Source organism: Struthio camelus, chromosome 2 (genome assembly GCF_040807025.1).
Source record: "Struthio camelus isolate bStrCam1 chromosome 2, bStrCam1.hap1, whole genome shotgun sequence".
Lineage (NCBI taxonomy): Eukaryota > Metazoa > Chordata > Aves > Struthioniformes > Struthionidae > Struthio > Struthio camelus.
This window is the reverse complement of record NC_090943.1, coordinates 148,064,862-148,077,793: the sequence shown is the minus strand read 5'-3', so window position 1 is coordinate 148,077,793 and position 12,932 is coordinate 148,064,862. Positions and strand designations below refer to the sequence as shown.

General features: G+C 40.4%; 1 protein-coding gene across 1 annotated transcript in view; it reads left to right on the top strand.

Moving 5' to 3' along the window:
• The window catches only part of SDC2 (syndecan 2), a 63,918-nt gene extending 59,307 nt beyond the window's left edge, over window positions 1-4,611 (top strand). Inside the window, exons 3-5 of the mRNA XM_068932977.1 lie at window positions 340-470; window positions 1,908-2,043; window positions 3,382-4,611. Coding sequence (XP_068789078.1) covers window positions 340-470; window positions 1,908-2,043; window positions 3,382-3,545 — 431 coding nt within the window. The 3' untranslated portion in view covers window positions 3,546-4,611. The remainder of the gene's footprint in view (window positions 1-339; window positions 471-1,907; window positions 2,044-3,381) is intronic.
• Window positions 4,612-12,932: the final 8,321 nt, after the last annotated feature.

The following is a 12,932-nucleotide window of genomic DNA, read 5'->3' as shown; positions in this document are numbered from 1 at the left end:
CATTCCAGAGTATCTCTCCCTGTTATAAATTTTCGTATTTCTCTTATACTTCCTTTAGGCTGTTTCATTCTTTGTTTCAGAAGCATCTTTGTAATTTCCTGGCTGCTGCTTAAACCAGCTGATGGTCATCTTCCTCTTCAACATGATCAGTTAGGGAAAACCTCCTGACAGTTTGGGGCACACAGTTTGCTGTTATTTTCATCTTAACAGGTGTAGTTATCTAGGTCATTTGCCAAAGAAGGGCTGTGTGAGCGCCCCTACAGCAATATTACAATAAAAATTACAATAGCTCTGGAAGAATTTTGCACTTCAATGACATGTCAACCTTTTTGTCTTCAGGTGCTGAAGAAGAGGAGGACAGCGCGGTAATAACATCCAGAACGCTTCCAAAGATACCAACAACTAATGATGTGTTGAGAGCTGAGATGACCACAATGAAAATGCAGACTAAGATGCCAGCACAGACAAAGGTGTGGGGGTAGAGCAGCAACACCATCTAAAATGGCTCTGCTGTGCCCTGTTGTTGATTTGATGTTAACTGTTTGATTTACATCTATTTAAAAAAAAACAAAAACCCCTCACTTAATGTTATTACAAGCAGTTAAATGAATGCAGAGCTGCTCAGACACTTTCATTCCCAGTAGAAAGTCTGGGTAGTGACATCTGGATTTCACGCGCACAAAAACAGATACATAAACAAGAAAACAGTTTCTCATGATTGAATGTGAGCTGAAGCTTCAGCCTGTCTTGCATTCATTCTTGCTGTTCTTCAGTTTAGATTAGCGGCTTCTACTGCCTTTGCTTTAACTTGAAGCAACGTACCTTTTTTTTACATCTCTCAAGGAGGTAGTCTAAAATTCTAAGTTAAAATTTTCCTTTGAGAAGGAAAGCTTATGTGGTTTAACTGTTTTTGAGTACTTCCCAGGTTCCCTATAATATTTCAGAATTTTCTTCTACCACCATAGATAATATTTTCTAAGTTACCTCATGGGTGTTCTGAGTGTAATGTATCTGATGCGTTAGTTTCAGCACTGGTATTTCATTTAAAGGCCATTGTACCTACAGACACTAGTAATATATTTGGCAAATAGCTGTTAAATGCTTTGGGAGGTTTTAAGCTCTTGGATAGTGTTCTTTTCCCACATAGTGTGGTTCGTTTGGGTTGTTTGTTTGTTTGTTTTTTTACATTAAACTGTACTTTTTGTTAACCTCTGCATTATCTTTACCAGTCCTCATATCTTTGCCAGTTGTCCCCTCCAACAGTGCTTATGGTACAACTGTGGAATTTTTTATTGGGTCTGTTAGCACTCCCTTGAACCGGAAAGAGGTGCAAGAGAATTGTAGCATTTCAGGGTGGGAGTCTTCTCACTACGTGCATTGTAGATGGTCTAATTCCCTTCATAATAACATGTTGTGTCTTTTTATTGATTGTAAAGTAGACACTTAAAATGGTGTGGATTAGATTATTCTCTAAGGTTGTTAATACCTGAAGTTAGAGAAGAGAAATTGTTCCCCAAGTGATGCCTTCCTAAGGATTTGTTGACTGAGCTGATATTGTTCAGAATGCGCATGGAGCTTTACAGTCAATTGCTCAGCTCACCTGGAGTGTTAGCTTGCGATTTAAACCAGTGCAGTTTTATATGTGCAGGAAAAAGAAGGTAAAAGACAAAACTCAAAGGTGAAAATTTTCATCTGAAGTCCTGATGCCAATTAGCTCCATTTACAAAGTTTAGTACAGCTTTCTGCTGTCAAAAAACATCCCGTTGCTGTCTGTGTTCTTTGGTACGGTGGAGTATGTGTGTGGTGCCGTAGCTTTGTGGCTGCCTGTGGCTAGTGGTGACTGGGCAGACTTGCGGTGCTTCCTGGCTATAAAACATGCTTGTTTTCTTTTTTTTTTTATACCACAGTCACCTGAAGAAATTGGTAAAGAGGAAAGGCCTGAGACGGATGCCAAGAAAAATAGTGATGAGCCAGGAGATGACACCGACGTGTTCACTGAGAAGCATTCAGAAAACCTTTTTCAGAGAACAGAAGTTCTGGCAGGTAAGGCTTGCTTTGCCAAGATCCCTTTCACCAGAGATGATGTAGAAAAAAAGAGCTGTGATCCATGTCACGTAATGCGAATGTTTATGTTTTACTGGAAGGTTCTTAAAGCATCAGACGTTTCTGTGGAGTAGCCAGTGGTTTATCTGAGGAGAATGAGATGGGCATCTTTTGGAGTTATTTAATAGCTAGGTCTGTAGCTGATTGTTTTGACACCCAGAAGTTGAATACTGCCTACTGAGTATTCGGAGCTCCCACAGCTCCGTAAGGGAATTGCGGTTTGGATTGATACCTGTAGGGCAGAAATGTGTTTCCCGCTCCCAAGAGAACAGAAGGGCACTGCCTGGGAGGAGCTGACTGCAGGGAGGGAGGGATGGACAAGGTGAGGGAGCAAGGGGGATGGAGAGAGGAGGGGGATCACTGTCGTCAGGATACGGAGGATCCATTTCCATGCATAACCCAGGCACGTGCTGGCCACCAGTTTCACAGAGAGCACTTGGGCTTGAGTGAGTGTGGCACTGGCTTATTTTTCTTTCTGTTTTCCGGTGGGCTTTTTCTACATGTGAATTTTTTTTGGCCTAAGAACTGTGTTTATAGGCATACTTTTCCCTTTTGTCCCAGGAGAGGGTGTTGGGAGCAGAGAAAGTGAATAAAAGCTGCATGGTTTTAGACCTGATCTTTCTCTGAGCATGGAAATTTTGAGATAAAAATAGCATTAACAACCACATCAGTGGAAGCGTGCAGGTTACTTTTGAAGTTTAGCTGAAGTTGTTACTTTCTACATACTAGCAAGCACATGGTGAATGTATTGCTTCTATTTCTAGAGTTGCATGAAATTTTCTCTCCTACTACTCATCATTAGGAAATTCATTTTAGCCTAGAGTCATGGAGTAAAAACTGATGGAGAAATAGGATAGCCCATTTTTTTAGCTAGTGTAACAAAATAGTCCTGTTAAGGCTGAGAAGGTTACGTCTTACTGTTGAAAAGTCAGTTTGAAAGGAAGGTAGGTTTTACTATAAATGAAGACTACTTTATGCTCTGGCAGTATTGGTAGCTCTATTAATTTAGGTTTTTTAATTGTTTTTATTATATTCTTAGAACTGTGGGTTGTTGGACCGCTAACTGTTAAGTGGAATGTCCTTTTAAATGTTTTCCTTCAGAAAAACAGATGGTCTGAGAACATATTTCAGGGTACTAATAATCAAGACAGTTGCTCAATGGGTGCCATTTTATGTAATTTGGAAATAATGGTAAACTCATTGTGTGAGTTGAAAAAGAAGCATGGTGCTTAACCTGTTCTTCTGGCATATTGTCAATCTCTGTTTCTTTCATTGCAGCTGTTATTGCTGGTGGAGTTATCGGTTTTCTTTTTGCAATCTTCCTTATCCTGCTGTTGGTATACCGCATGAGAAAGAAGGATGAAGGCAGCTACGATCTTGGGGAACGTAAACCATCTAGTGCTGCCTATCAAAAGGCACCTACTAAGGAATTTTATGCATAAAATTCCTATTTAGTGTCTCTATTTATGAGATCACTGAACTTTTTTAAATAAAGCTTTTGCATAGAATAATGAAGATTTTTTTTTTTTGTTTTTTCATTCAAGAGCCATTATGGCACCTTTATGATAAAAATCCCATTGTATTTAAAACTTTTCATGTATTCCTTTAAAAATGTAAAATTAAAACTTAACATTTGCAGTGTTCTGTGAATAACAGTGGCAAAGCATTATTTTATAAAACCATTGATGTTCACCGAATCAGATGTTCACTGAATCATTTTTAAAACTTTATGCGTAAATATAAAATAATGAAAATGATTGTTTTATCCTATGGTTCAAGGAAAGTTGTTTAATTTTTGTCAGCATGTCTCAGATTGATCTTACAAGTTAGTTTTTATTTCATTAATTTATCTGTTTCCAAAAAATGCCTTTTGTAGTTGTCATGGTGCAATTTGTCTTCAGATAACTCGGATAACAGTAACTTTTAGTGTAAATGTAATTTTTCAGCTATGTAAACTTTAACCTCCACTTTGTATAAATTTCAGTGTCAGACTATCAATTTTACACTTTGCATTGTTCCTCAGCGTACCTGTAGCTTCAGTGAGATTTGTAACAGCAAATTAATGTGTAAAATTGGATTATTACTACAAACTGTATAGTCATATTCTTACTTAAACAAATCTTCTGTAAGGAAGATTTGAAGTAAGCTACTGACAAACCTAAGCAAACCCAAAGACTCTAACAGTATTTTGAGAAGTTGCTGCAGATTTCTATGGCCACTGTATCTGTTAATAATTTGCAATTTGAGGGTACAGTAGGGGTTTAAATTTTTGTTCTTTAAAAATGCATTTAAGTTGTAAACGTCTTTTAAAGCCTTTGAAGTGCCTATGATTATATGTAACTTGTCGCAGACTGGTGTTAATGAGTATATAACAGTAAAAGAAAATGTTGGTATTTTATAAGCACAGACAATTCTAATGGTAACTTTTGTAGTCTTACATGGATAGACATAATTGTAATTTGGGAACATAAACACTACTGAATAAATCATGTGGCCTATTACTGAGAATTCCATTGTGATATACTTTTGTATGTTTTTCATTTTATGACTACTTGGTTATGTTTTAATGTCACAGATTACATCTAATAGATCTTAGAAATCAAGACTGAAGGGGGGGGGGAAAGCTGTTGATAAATCTGGTTCAAGAAATCAGCTTTATTGCTGAAATGGCAGGGAAAACCTGGAATGTTTAAGTGTTACATCTGGTGTATGAATTATGACTCATTCAACCTTTGCGTTATATTTAATGGCAGAATTGACACAGACCTGTTCTTCCTGCAAGCTATTTTCAATACTGTAAAATTCATAGGAGTACCCAGTTTCCTTTATTGTGTATATCAGTTCTTGATTTTGTTGTTTGGGTTTGTTTTCCCCTACCTTTTGGAGAATTTTGTTTTATTCTGCTCAGACTCCAGCAGAAGAATTGAGACAAGCGGAATATCTTCATAAGAGAAGAAAGAAATATTCCAAGTAGAAGAGCTCTGTTGCTTAGACCGCAGATAGGTATTGGATAGAGGGACACGTGCAGAAGACAATAGTCTGCCTCCCTATATTATGCTCTGTAAGACAAATGGCTTCGTCTTCTGGTCTGTTAACTCTCACTTTTCTGATTTTGAAGTTTGCAAAATAGCTGTTCAGACTGTCAAACTGAACTGCTTCTCAGAAATAGCAATGTATTGTAAATACGATCTGGTAGCTCTTCAGATAAGAGCTGCATAACTTGTATTTGTTGCTGTCCCAAGTTCAGTGGTCTTTTAGGAAAGCTATCCTGCGCTAAAATACTTAATATGTTGCTTTTTAAATTACTTACATTTACTGGCAGTTTTTCAAAGCCATACAAGTTCAACAAGTAAAAACAGGGTAAGAATTTAACAGGTATATCTTATTGTGCAATATTTAGTGAAATTCAATTAGTAAAATAACTGCTTGAAATAACTGTGCCAAGAAAAGAAAATTTTTGGCAAATGCTGTGCCACTGCTGTAAAATAAAGCATTTGTTAAAGTGCCAAAATAAAGTCTACCATGCCTAAACTAATACTTTATTTGTATAGTCTGACATCCAGTTTTTTGAAGCCCACTTCGCTTAAGGTAGATCTGAATTTTCTTTAAGGGTATAATGAATATCACTGTAAGTATAGTTATAGATATTAAACACCAGATGATAATTTATCTTCTCCTCCTTCACAAGCAAATTGATATTAAGATCTTTTTTCTTTATGAATTTTACACTCTGTCTCTATATCTAATATAAAGGCCATGTTACCCTCCGTAGACATCTGTTCTAATTATCCTGGCTATTGAATATTATGCTCGTCTCCTTCCTCCTGCATCTGTTTACAAGCAGCAGCAAGTGTTTCAGCTCTATTTTACCTCTCTTTTTTGTTGTTTTTTTTTTTTCCCTCTCCCCTACATATCCATTACCTTCTGTTATATGCAGGAGAGGTGTAACACTTCAGCTATGTACATATACTCCACAAAGTGTCTCAGCCCTCCCCTTTCTCCCACCCTCCCAAACAGAAACCTGAAACGTCTTTAACATGCAGTAGGTATGTTAACAGCATTTATTATCTTTTGATGGCTTTTCCTTTCTGTTTTCAATGCCAAACTATGCTACTAGAGTAAAATTCCAACAGAGCTGTCATCTTGATTATAAGCAATTGGTTCAGTTTTCATCAAATTAAAATCAGGCTGATGCAGATATCTGTCTTCTAGCAATGTTATTCAAAAGAAAGCAGCAGCTGAATGCACTTCTCTTGCACTGAGACTTCCTAGCCTAGCATTAGTTGGGCTTCAGTTTTGCTCCCCTTTGTTGCCTTCCTGGATGTGTTTCTAGCAATGCTCTGGCTGCTAATAGATGTTGCTGGGCAGCTGTGAGTCCCAGTGCCAAGCGGTGGATGCTCCCTCATGCCTGCAGTGGCACGGCATCTTTGGGATGGCTTTTCCTAAATACCATTGGCTGTTCTCCCCTAGAGCTGCTAGAGCAACTGCAAAACTCCTCAGCAACCTGATACGGCATTTCCTTGTGACTAATTCGCTATAGCAGTTACCTAAATGCCATTTGCTTTGATTTACACTGGGTTGTAAATGGTTTTGATTCTTTGTAAATGAAGCCCAATGTAAGTTACCTAAAGTTTATGTTAAAAGAAGTCTCTCACCTTTGTTTCATTCATGGAAAAATAATTTCAGAAGTTGACATCCTGGTTCCTCTGTTTTCTGGCTTTAAAAGTAGCTCGTGTTTACAGGCTGCATAGCTTTGTTTTTCTCTCTTTGAGTATCACACTTCATTGAGATTGGATAAACTAAAAATAAAAGCCTGTAAACTGTCCTTTTGTTAGCAACTGATTTCCTAACAAGAGAATAGTATATTCATAATTTTAGCTATGTTTTGATCCTTTTTTTCCCTAGACTTGTGTATTGAAATGATTAAGGAGTGCAGTTTTAAATGTCAAATACTGTTTTTAAGCAACATATGGAATAGAGGAAACCTTTGTGTAAAGAAACAAAGTATGTAGATAAAATCTAAACTATTGCTGTGAAGGGAATGATGATAGTATTATGTCCTCTGTTTCAAGTAAGCAATTAGGGAAGAGGGAAAAGGAAAATGAAGGGGGAGGGGGAACTTGCAATCAATCATATTTGTTGCTTAGTGCTTGCTTAATCAAATTGGCATAACTTCCTTCAAGGAATTTGCAATATTGATGTCCATCTTGAACATTATGAACAATGAATTTTAATGAATTTTTAATATTAGTTTCATTACATTTAAGCTCTTGCCTATGTCTAGCACAGCTGATGGACCTTGGTGTGAAAACTTACTGCTGTGAATTGTTAGAGCATTCCCTGTCTATAACTTTCTTCTTGTTCAAGAAGCACGACTTTGATACGCAGTCTGTCCATGAAAAGAGATGGCAAGTATCCCTCTTCCTGGCACGTATCCTGGTCCTGGGATTGTTCGTGACTGTAACAGAACTGGTTTGCTAAGGAACTGGCATGGGAGCCCAGGGCTGCTGACATGTGTGTCTTATTTCCTACTGACTCCTGTGATGACCAGGCGTTGGGTTCAGCTGTGTGGGTGGGAAGCGGAGGAGGCTGTAACTCAACCCTGCTTGTGGAAAAGATTGTCTGTAGAGATTTCTTCCCCTGAGAAGTAAAGTTAGTTGTGTATTTTTGCTTTAAAAATAAACAAATGATTAAACTTAAGCTCTGCATAGCTAGAAATGGAAACAGAGTCTTCTGCCCTGACCCCTGTGAACCAATCTCACATATGGATCAGATGTGCAGAGTAGCCTCTCGTGGGTGGAGATATTGAAAATCTTTCCCTTTGTTTGCAGTGTTTGAGCTTAGTTTCTGATCGGGGAGGGGGAAGGGAACGACCATGTTGAGCCAGAGAAGTGATTTTGGAGTGAGTGAAAAGAAAGGCAGGAAGTAAGCTGTTCTGACAGCACAGGTTTTCCACTGGAAGTCACAAGTAACTTTGCTGTCTTGAGTTGCTGCCATCGCATTTGATTTGCTCTTTACAGAGAAAATCTGTAAGCAAGAGAGCGGGCAGATGTTGGTGTCATATCCCAGAAACTCTTTCAGTTGCACACAGCTACCCAGCAAGTTAGAGAGCTGTGCTATCTGCTGTTGATACTGCCAGTCTCAGCTTCTGGTTACCTGCCCTCCCGGATTTGCAGAAGAACTGCTACAGCAAAATGTGTGGAATATCTGCAGGGTGGACCCTGTGCGCCTGCTGCTAACCCCAGGAAGTACTGGAAGGGCAGCATGAGGCAAAGACTAGGGAGTTGCATTGCACTGGGAAAGCTGTTGGCTTGGTGGAAAGGAACAGATGTGATATGCAAGTAGGGGTTTGCAGCTGGGACATGCTGTTGGGTACTGAAGCAGCTCACCGTTTCTTTTCTCTATGCTTGAGCTTGGAAGCTTGCAGTAGTCTCAGCTCCTTTGAAATTAAATGTTTATGGCACAGCCTGCAGAGCTTTTCAGTTTTTAATGTTGTGGCTTAAAAATTTTGCTGAAGACCACTACCTCTCATGGCTGAAGGTCAAGTAAAGAGAATTCCTCCAGTCTGGCAATTCTGCCCCAGCCTTGACTGAGAAGGAGTAGGAATGTCTGTGGGAAACTAAGCTCAGTGGATGAACAAGTTCTGCGTCCTAGTTACCCACTCACCGTGTATGTCCAGATATAGTCTTAGAGTCTGAACAAAGCTCGGTGTCCATCTTTTTATGCTCCTGCAGTGGAACTAGAGCTCTCTCTAAATACTGTAGCTCCCCAGAGGATACCAAAGAGCAATGGGAACAGACTTTCTCTTTGATGTTTTTGTGTCATAACCTATAATGCTAACACTCATCTCCCTCCTACTCCCATTTCTAAATATAAAAGCACAGGAGAAGTCAACAACCATCACACTAAACAGTACTGAATGAATGTAAAACAGTCTAAACTTCAGTTTTCATCATTCATCCCTATAATTTTTATTACCACAGAACTAACAGAAGAGTCTTTTGCAAGAGGAAAAAAGTGAAGTGTGCACTTCCTTCTGGACCAGCCTACAGCACCAGCTGAGCTCATGCTAACTAGAAAAAAAAAAAAAAACTCGTCTTGTGAAGGAACAGCTTCCCAGACTGAGTCTTAGATGGCTGATGGACAATTTAACTTCTCTTGAGACTAGAAAGCTTGAATGAAGGACTATGGTTTGATCTAGTGCCTTGCTTTCAGGTTAGGGTCTGTGTGACCTTCATACCTTTGAAGGAAGACTTTAAAAAGTTCTAGTAAATCTTCATTATCTGAGCTGCAACTTGTAGGAAAAGCTCCCCCGAGGCTCACAGTAAATTTAAATTACTGATTTTAATGATTTTACTTATAATTCAAGCTGCAGCAAGAAACCTTGACATAAGTCACCAGCTTTTACCATGTTTTGCATATGCTTAGTTATTTTCCAAAAGAATGTTGGTTTTCAGTGTTGGTAAACAAAAAGACTTGTTAACGTGTCATTAATGTGGTACCTCTTTTTGCTGTGCAGGAGCATATGCTATCTAAATATTTATGCAATTACACAGTATAACATATATTAAGCTATATTCTAGTTTTTCCATGTGAAAAATGGTAAACATCTGTTTACCAGTTGATTCAATTTACAGCTGCTATTTATTTCAATTTGTTTTTTGATGGAAATTGGAATTTCATTAAGAACGCAAAAAAAAGCTCTTATTAAGAAAAATATATTAGACACAGCAAAGTTCATCAAAAGCATGTTTTGACTTTAAAGCATATACATTTATTGAAAATAACATTTATTAGGCAAAATTTTTGGTAGTTACTGAATTGAATGAATTAAGCTATTCCAATTGCAATATCTGTTAAGTCTTTAAAACCAGTAGGTTTCAGTCTTTTATATTTTGCTCATAGGTTGGAAGAGCACAAGGTTTTCTGCTTTTTCAGCTCATAAGTTGTTTTATCAAAAAAAAAGTCTGAAAATGGAAAAAAAGAGAATTTTATACCTACAGACAAGTGATCAAAAGGTCTAAAACTTTTTTTATCATCTCAAAAACTCATTACAGGTGCTCAGCCATCTGACTTTTCCCAATTCATGGTTTGATTTTTGTAACAGCTCTAGCAGTAGAAATCATCAATTTTTCTCTGCCAGTCTGTGCTTTTTATAACAGACATTCAATCACTAAAGACTAAGCAGAATTTTACTTCAGCCTTTCCTGGTGAGACTTTTGATGTTGATTCTTAGGCTGCAAGTACTGTTTTTTTCTGGATTCTTTTGGTTCCTTCTCAGACCTGCTCTTCCATTTCCCCCTTGGTCAATGCCCACACTTCCCTAGTGCAGTTGCTATTCTCTTTCCTATTCCTAGATATGTGTCCATAAAGATCAGAGAGAAATAAGAAATATTTTACCTACTCTTAAATGAGCAATATATGATTTTACAGAAGCTCTTAGTGTATTTAAGTCTCACTTTTCAGCATATGTATCAAATTTTTCAAATGCTGATCTGAAAGACTGCAAATTTGAGAAAGAATCATATTATCTTCCAACTATACCATAGAGGATCAGAAGAGGACAACTGTTTCCACTGTTCACAGTAGATAGACTCGAAAACTGAATTTACTTTTGACAGTGAGTCACACATTGGCTCTCTTGCAGAATCAGTTTTGCCCATGCTATAATGCTACTTGACTTCCACTTGGCTTCAACAGCCAGTCAAAATTCTGAGCCTTGTAGATAAACCTAGTCAGAAGGAGATAGCGGTAAAGCTCGCTCTCACGTTTTGCACTCTTACACAGAGTAGGCAGTTATCTCTTTGCATTCAAAACCCATTCTGCACGAACCCCTCTCATTTCTACACCTGTTCAGACAGCAACAAACTATCTTGACACTCAGTTTCTGTCTGTAGCTAGTATCCACTGCTCAAAGAACACTCCCCTTCCCAGGGCAATGGCTGACCAAAATGTCACAGAATCATAGAATGGTTTAGGTTGGAAGGGACCTCTGGAGATCATCTAGTCCAACCTCCCTGCTCAAGCAGGGTCCTCTAGAGCATATTTCCCAGGATCGCATCCAGATGGGTTTCAAACATCTCCAGCAAAGGAGATTCCACTACCTCTCTGGGCAACCTGGTCCAGTGCTCTGTCACCCTCACAGGAAAATAAGTTTTTCCTCATGTTCAGATGGACATGTTTTTCCTCATGTTCCCTGTGCTTCAGTTTGGGCCCGTTGCCTCTCGTCCTGTCACTGGGCACCATGGAGAAGAGATTGGCCTCATCCTCTCGACACCCTCCCTTCAGATACTTGTACACATTGATGAGATCGCCTCTCAGTCTTCTCTTCTCCAGGCTAAAACAGGCCCAGCTCTCTCAGCCTTTCCTCATAGGAGAGATGCTGCAGTCCCTTCATCATCTTCGTAGCCCTTCACTGGACTCACTCCAGGAGCTCCATGTCTCTCTTGCAGTGGGGAGCCCAGAACTAGACACAGCACTCCAGCCCAGGGCTGAGGAGAGGGGCAGGATCACCTCCCTCCACCTGCTGGCAACACTCTTCCTCATGCACCCCAGGATCCCATTGGCCTTCTTGGCCACAAGGCCACGTTGCTGGCTCATGGTTAACTTGCTGTCCACCAGCACTCCCAGGTCCTTCTCGGCAGAGCTGCTTTCCAGCAGGTCAACCCCCAGCCTGTACTGCTGCATGGGATTATTCCTCCCCAGGTGCAGGACCCTGCGCTTGCCTTTGTGGAACTTCAGGAGGGTCCTCTCTGTCCAGCTCTCCAGCCTGCCCAGGTCGCTCTGAATGGCAGCACAGTCTTCTGGTGGGTCAGCCACTCCCCCCAGTTTAGTATCCTCAGCAAACTTGCTGAGGGTGCACTCTGTCCCTTCCTCCAGGTCATCGATGAATACATTGAACAAGACTGGTCCCAGTACTGACCCCTGGGGGACACCGCTAGCTACAGGCCTCCAACTGGACTCTGCGCCACTGACCACAACCCTCTGAGCCCTGCCATCTAGCCAGTTCTCAATCCACCTCGCTGCCCACTCGTCTCGCCCACACTTCCTGAGCTTGCCGGTGAGGATGTGATGGGAGACAGTGTCCAAAGCCTTGCTGAAGTCCAGGGAGACAACATCCACTGCTCTGCCCTCATCTACCCAGCCAGTCATCCCTTCACAGAAGGCTATCAGATTGGTCAAGCATGATTTCCCCTTGGTGAATCCGTGCTGACTACTCCTGATCACCTTCTTGTCCTCCACATGCTTGGAGTGATGGCATCCAGGAGGAGCTGTTGCATCCCCTTTCCAGGGAGGGAGGTGAGGCTGACAGGCCTGTAGTTTCCTGGCTCCTCCTCCTCGCCCTTTCTGAAGACTGGAGCGACATTGGCTTTCTTCCAGGCCTCGGGCACCTCTCCGCATCTCCATGTCCTTTCCAAGATGATGGAGAGTGGCCTAGCAATGACGTCTGCCAGCTCCCTCAGCACTCGTGGATGCATCCCATCGGGGCCCATGGATTTGTGGATGTCAAGTTTGGACAAAAGGTCTCTAACCTGATCCTCCTCGATCAAGGGAGGGTCTTCCTTTCTCCAGACTTTCTCTCTTGTCCCTAGGGTCTGGAATTCCTGAGGGCTGGCCTTAGCAGTAAAGACTGAATGAAAAGACCTTACCCAGAGATGTCAAACTCCTGCTCTGCCATCCCTACACCTCTGTTTTGGATGCATATTTTATCCACCTATCCTACATGAAGACTGTCTGTAGTATTTTCAACATAGTTCAACCCAGATCCTGGCCCTGTCCAGGGAGTGTTTAGGTTTTCAGATTGGGACAGGGCACTGCACAGGTATAAC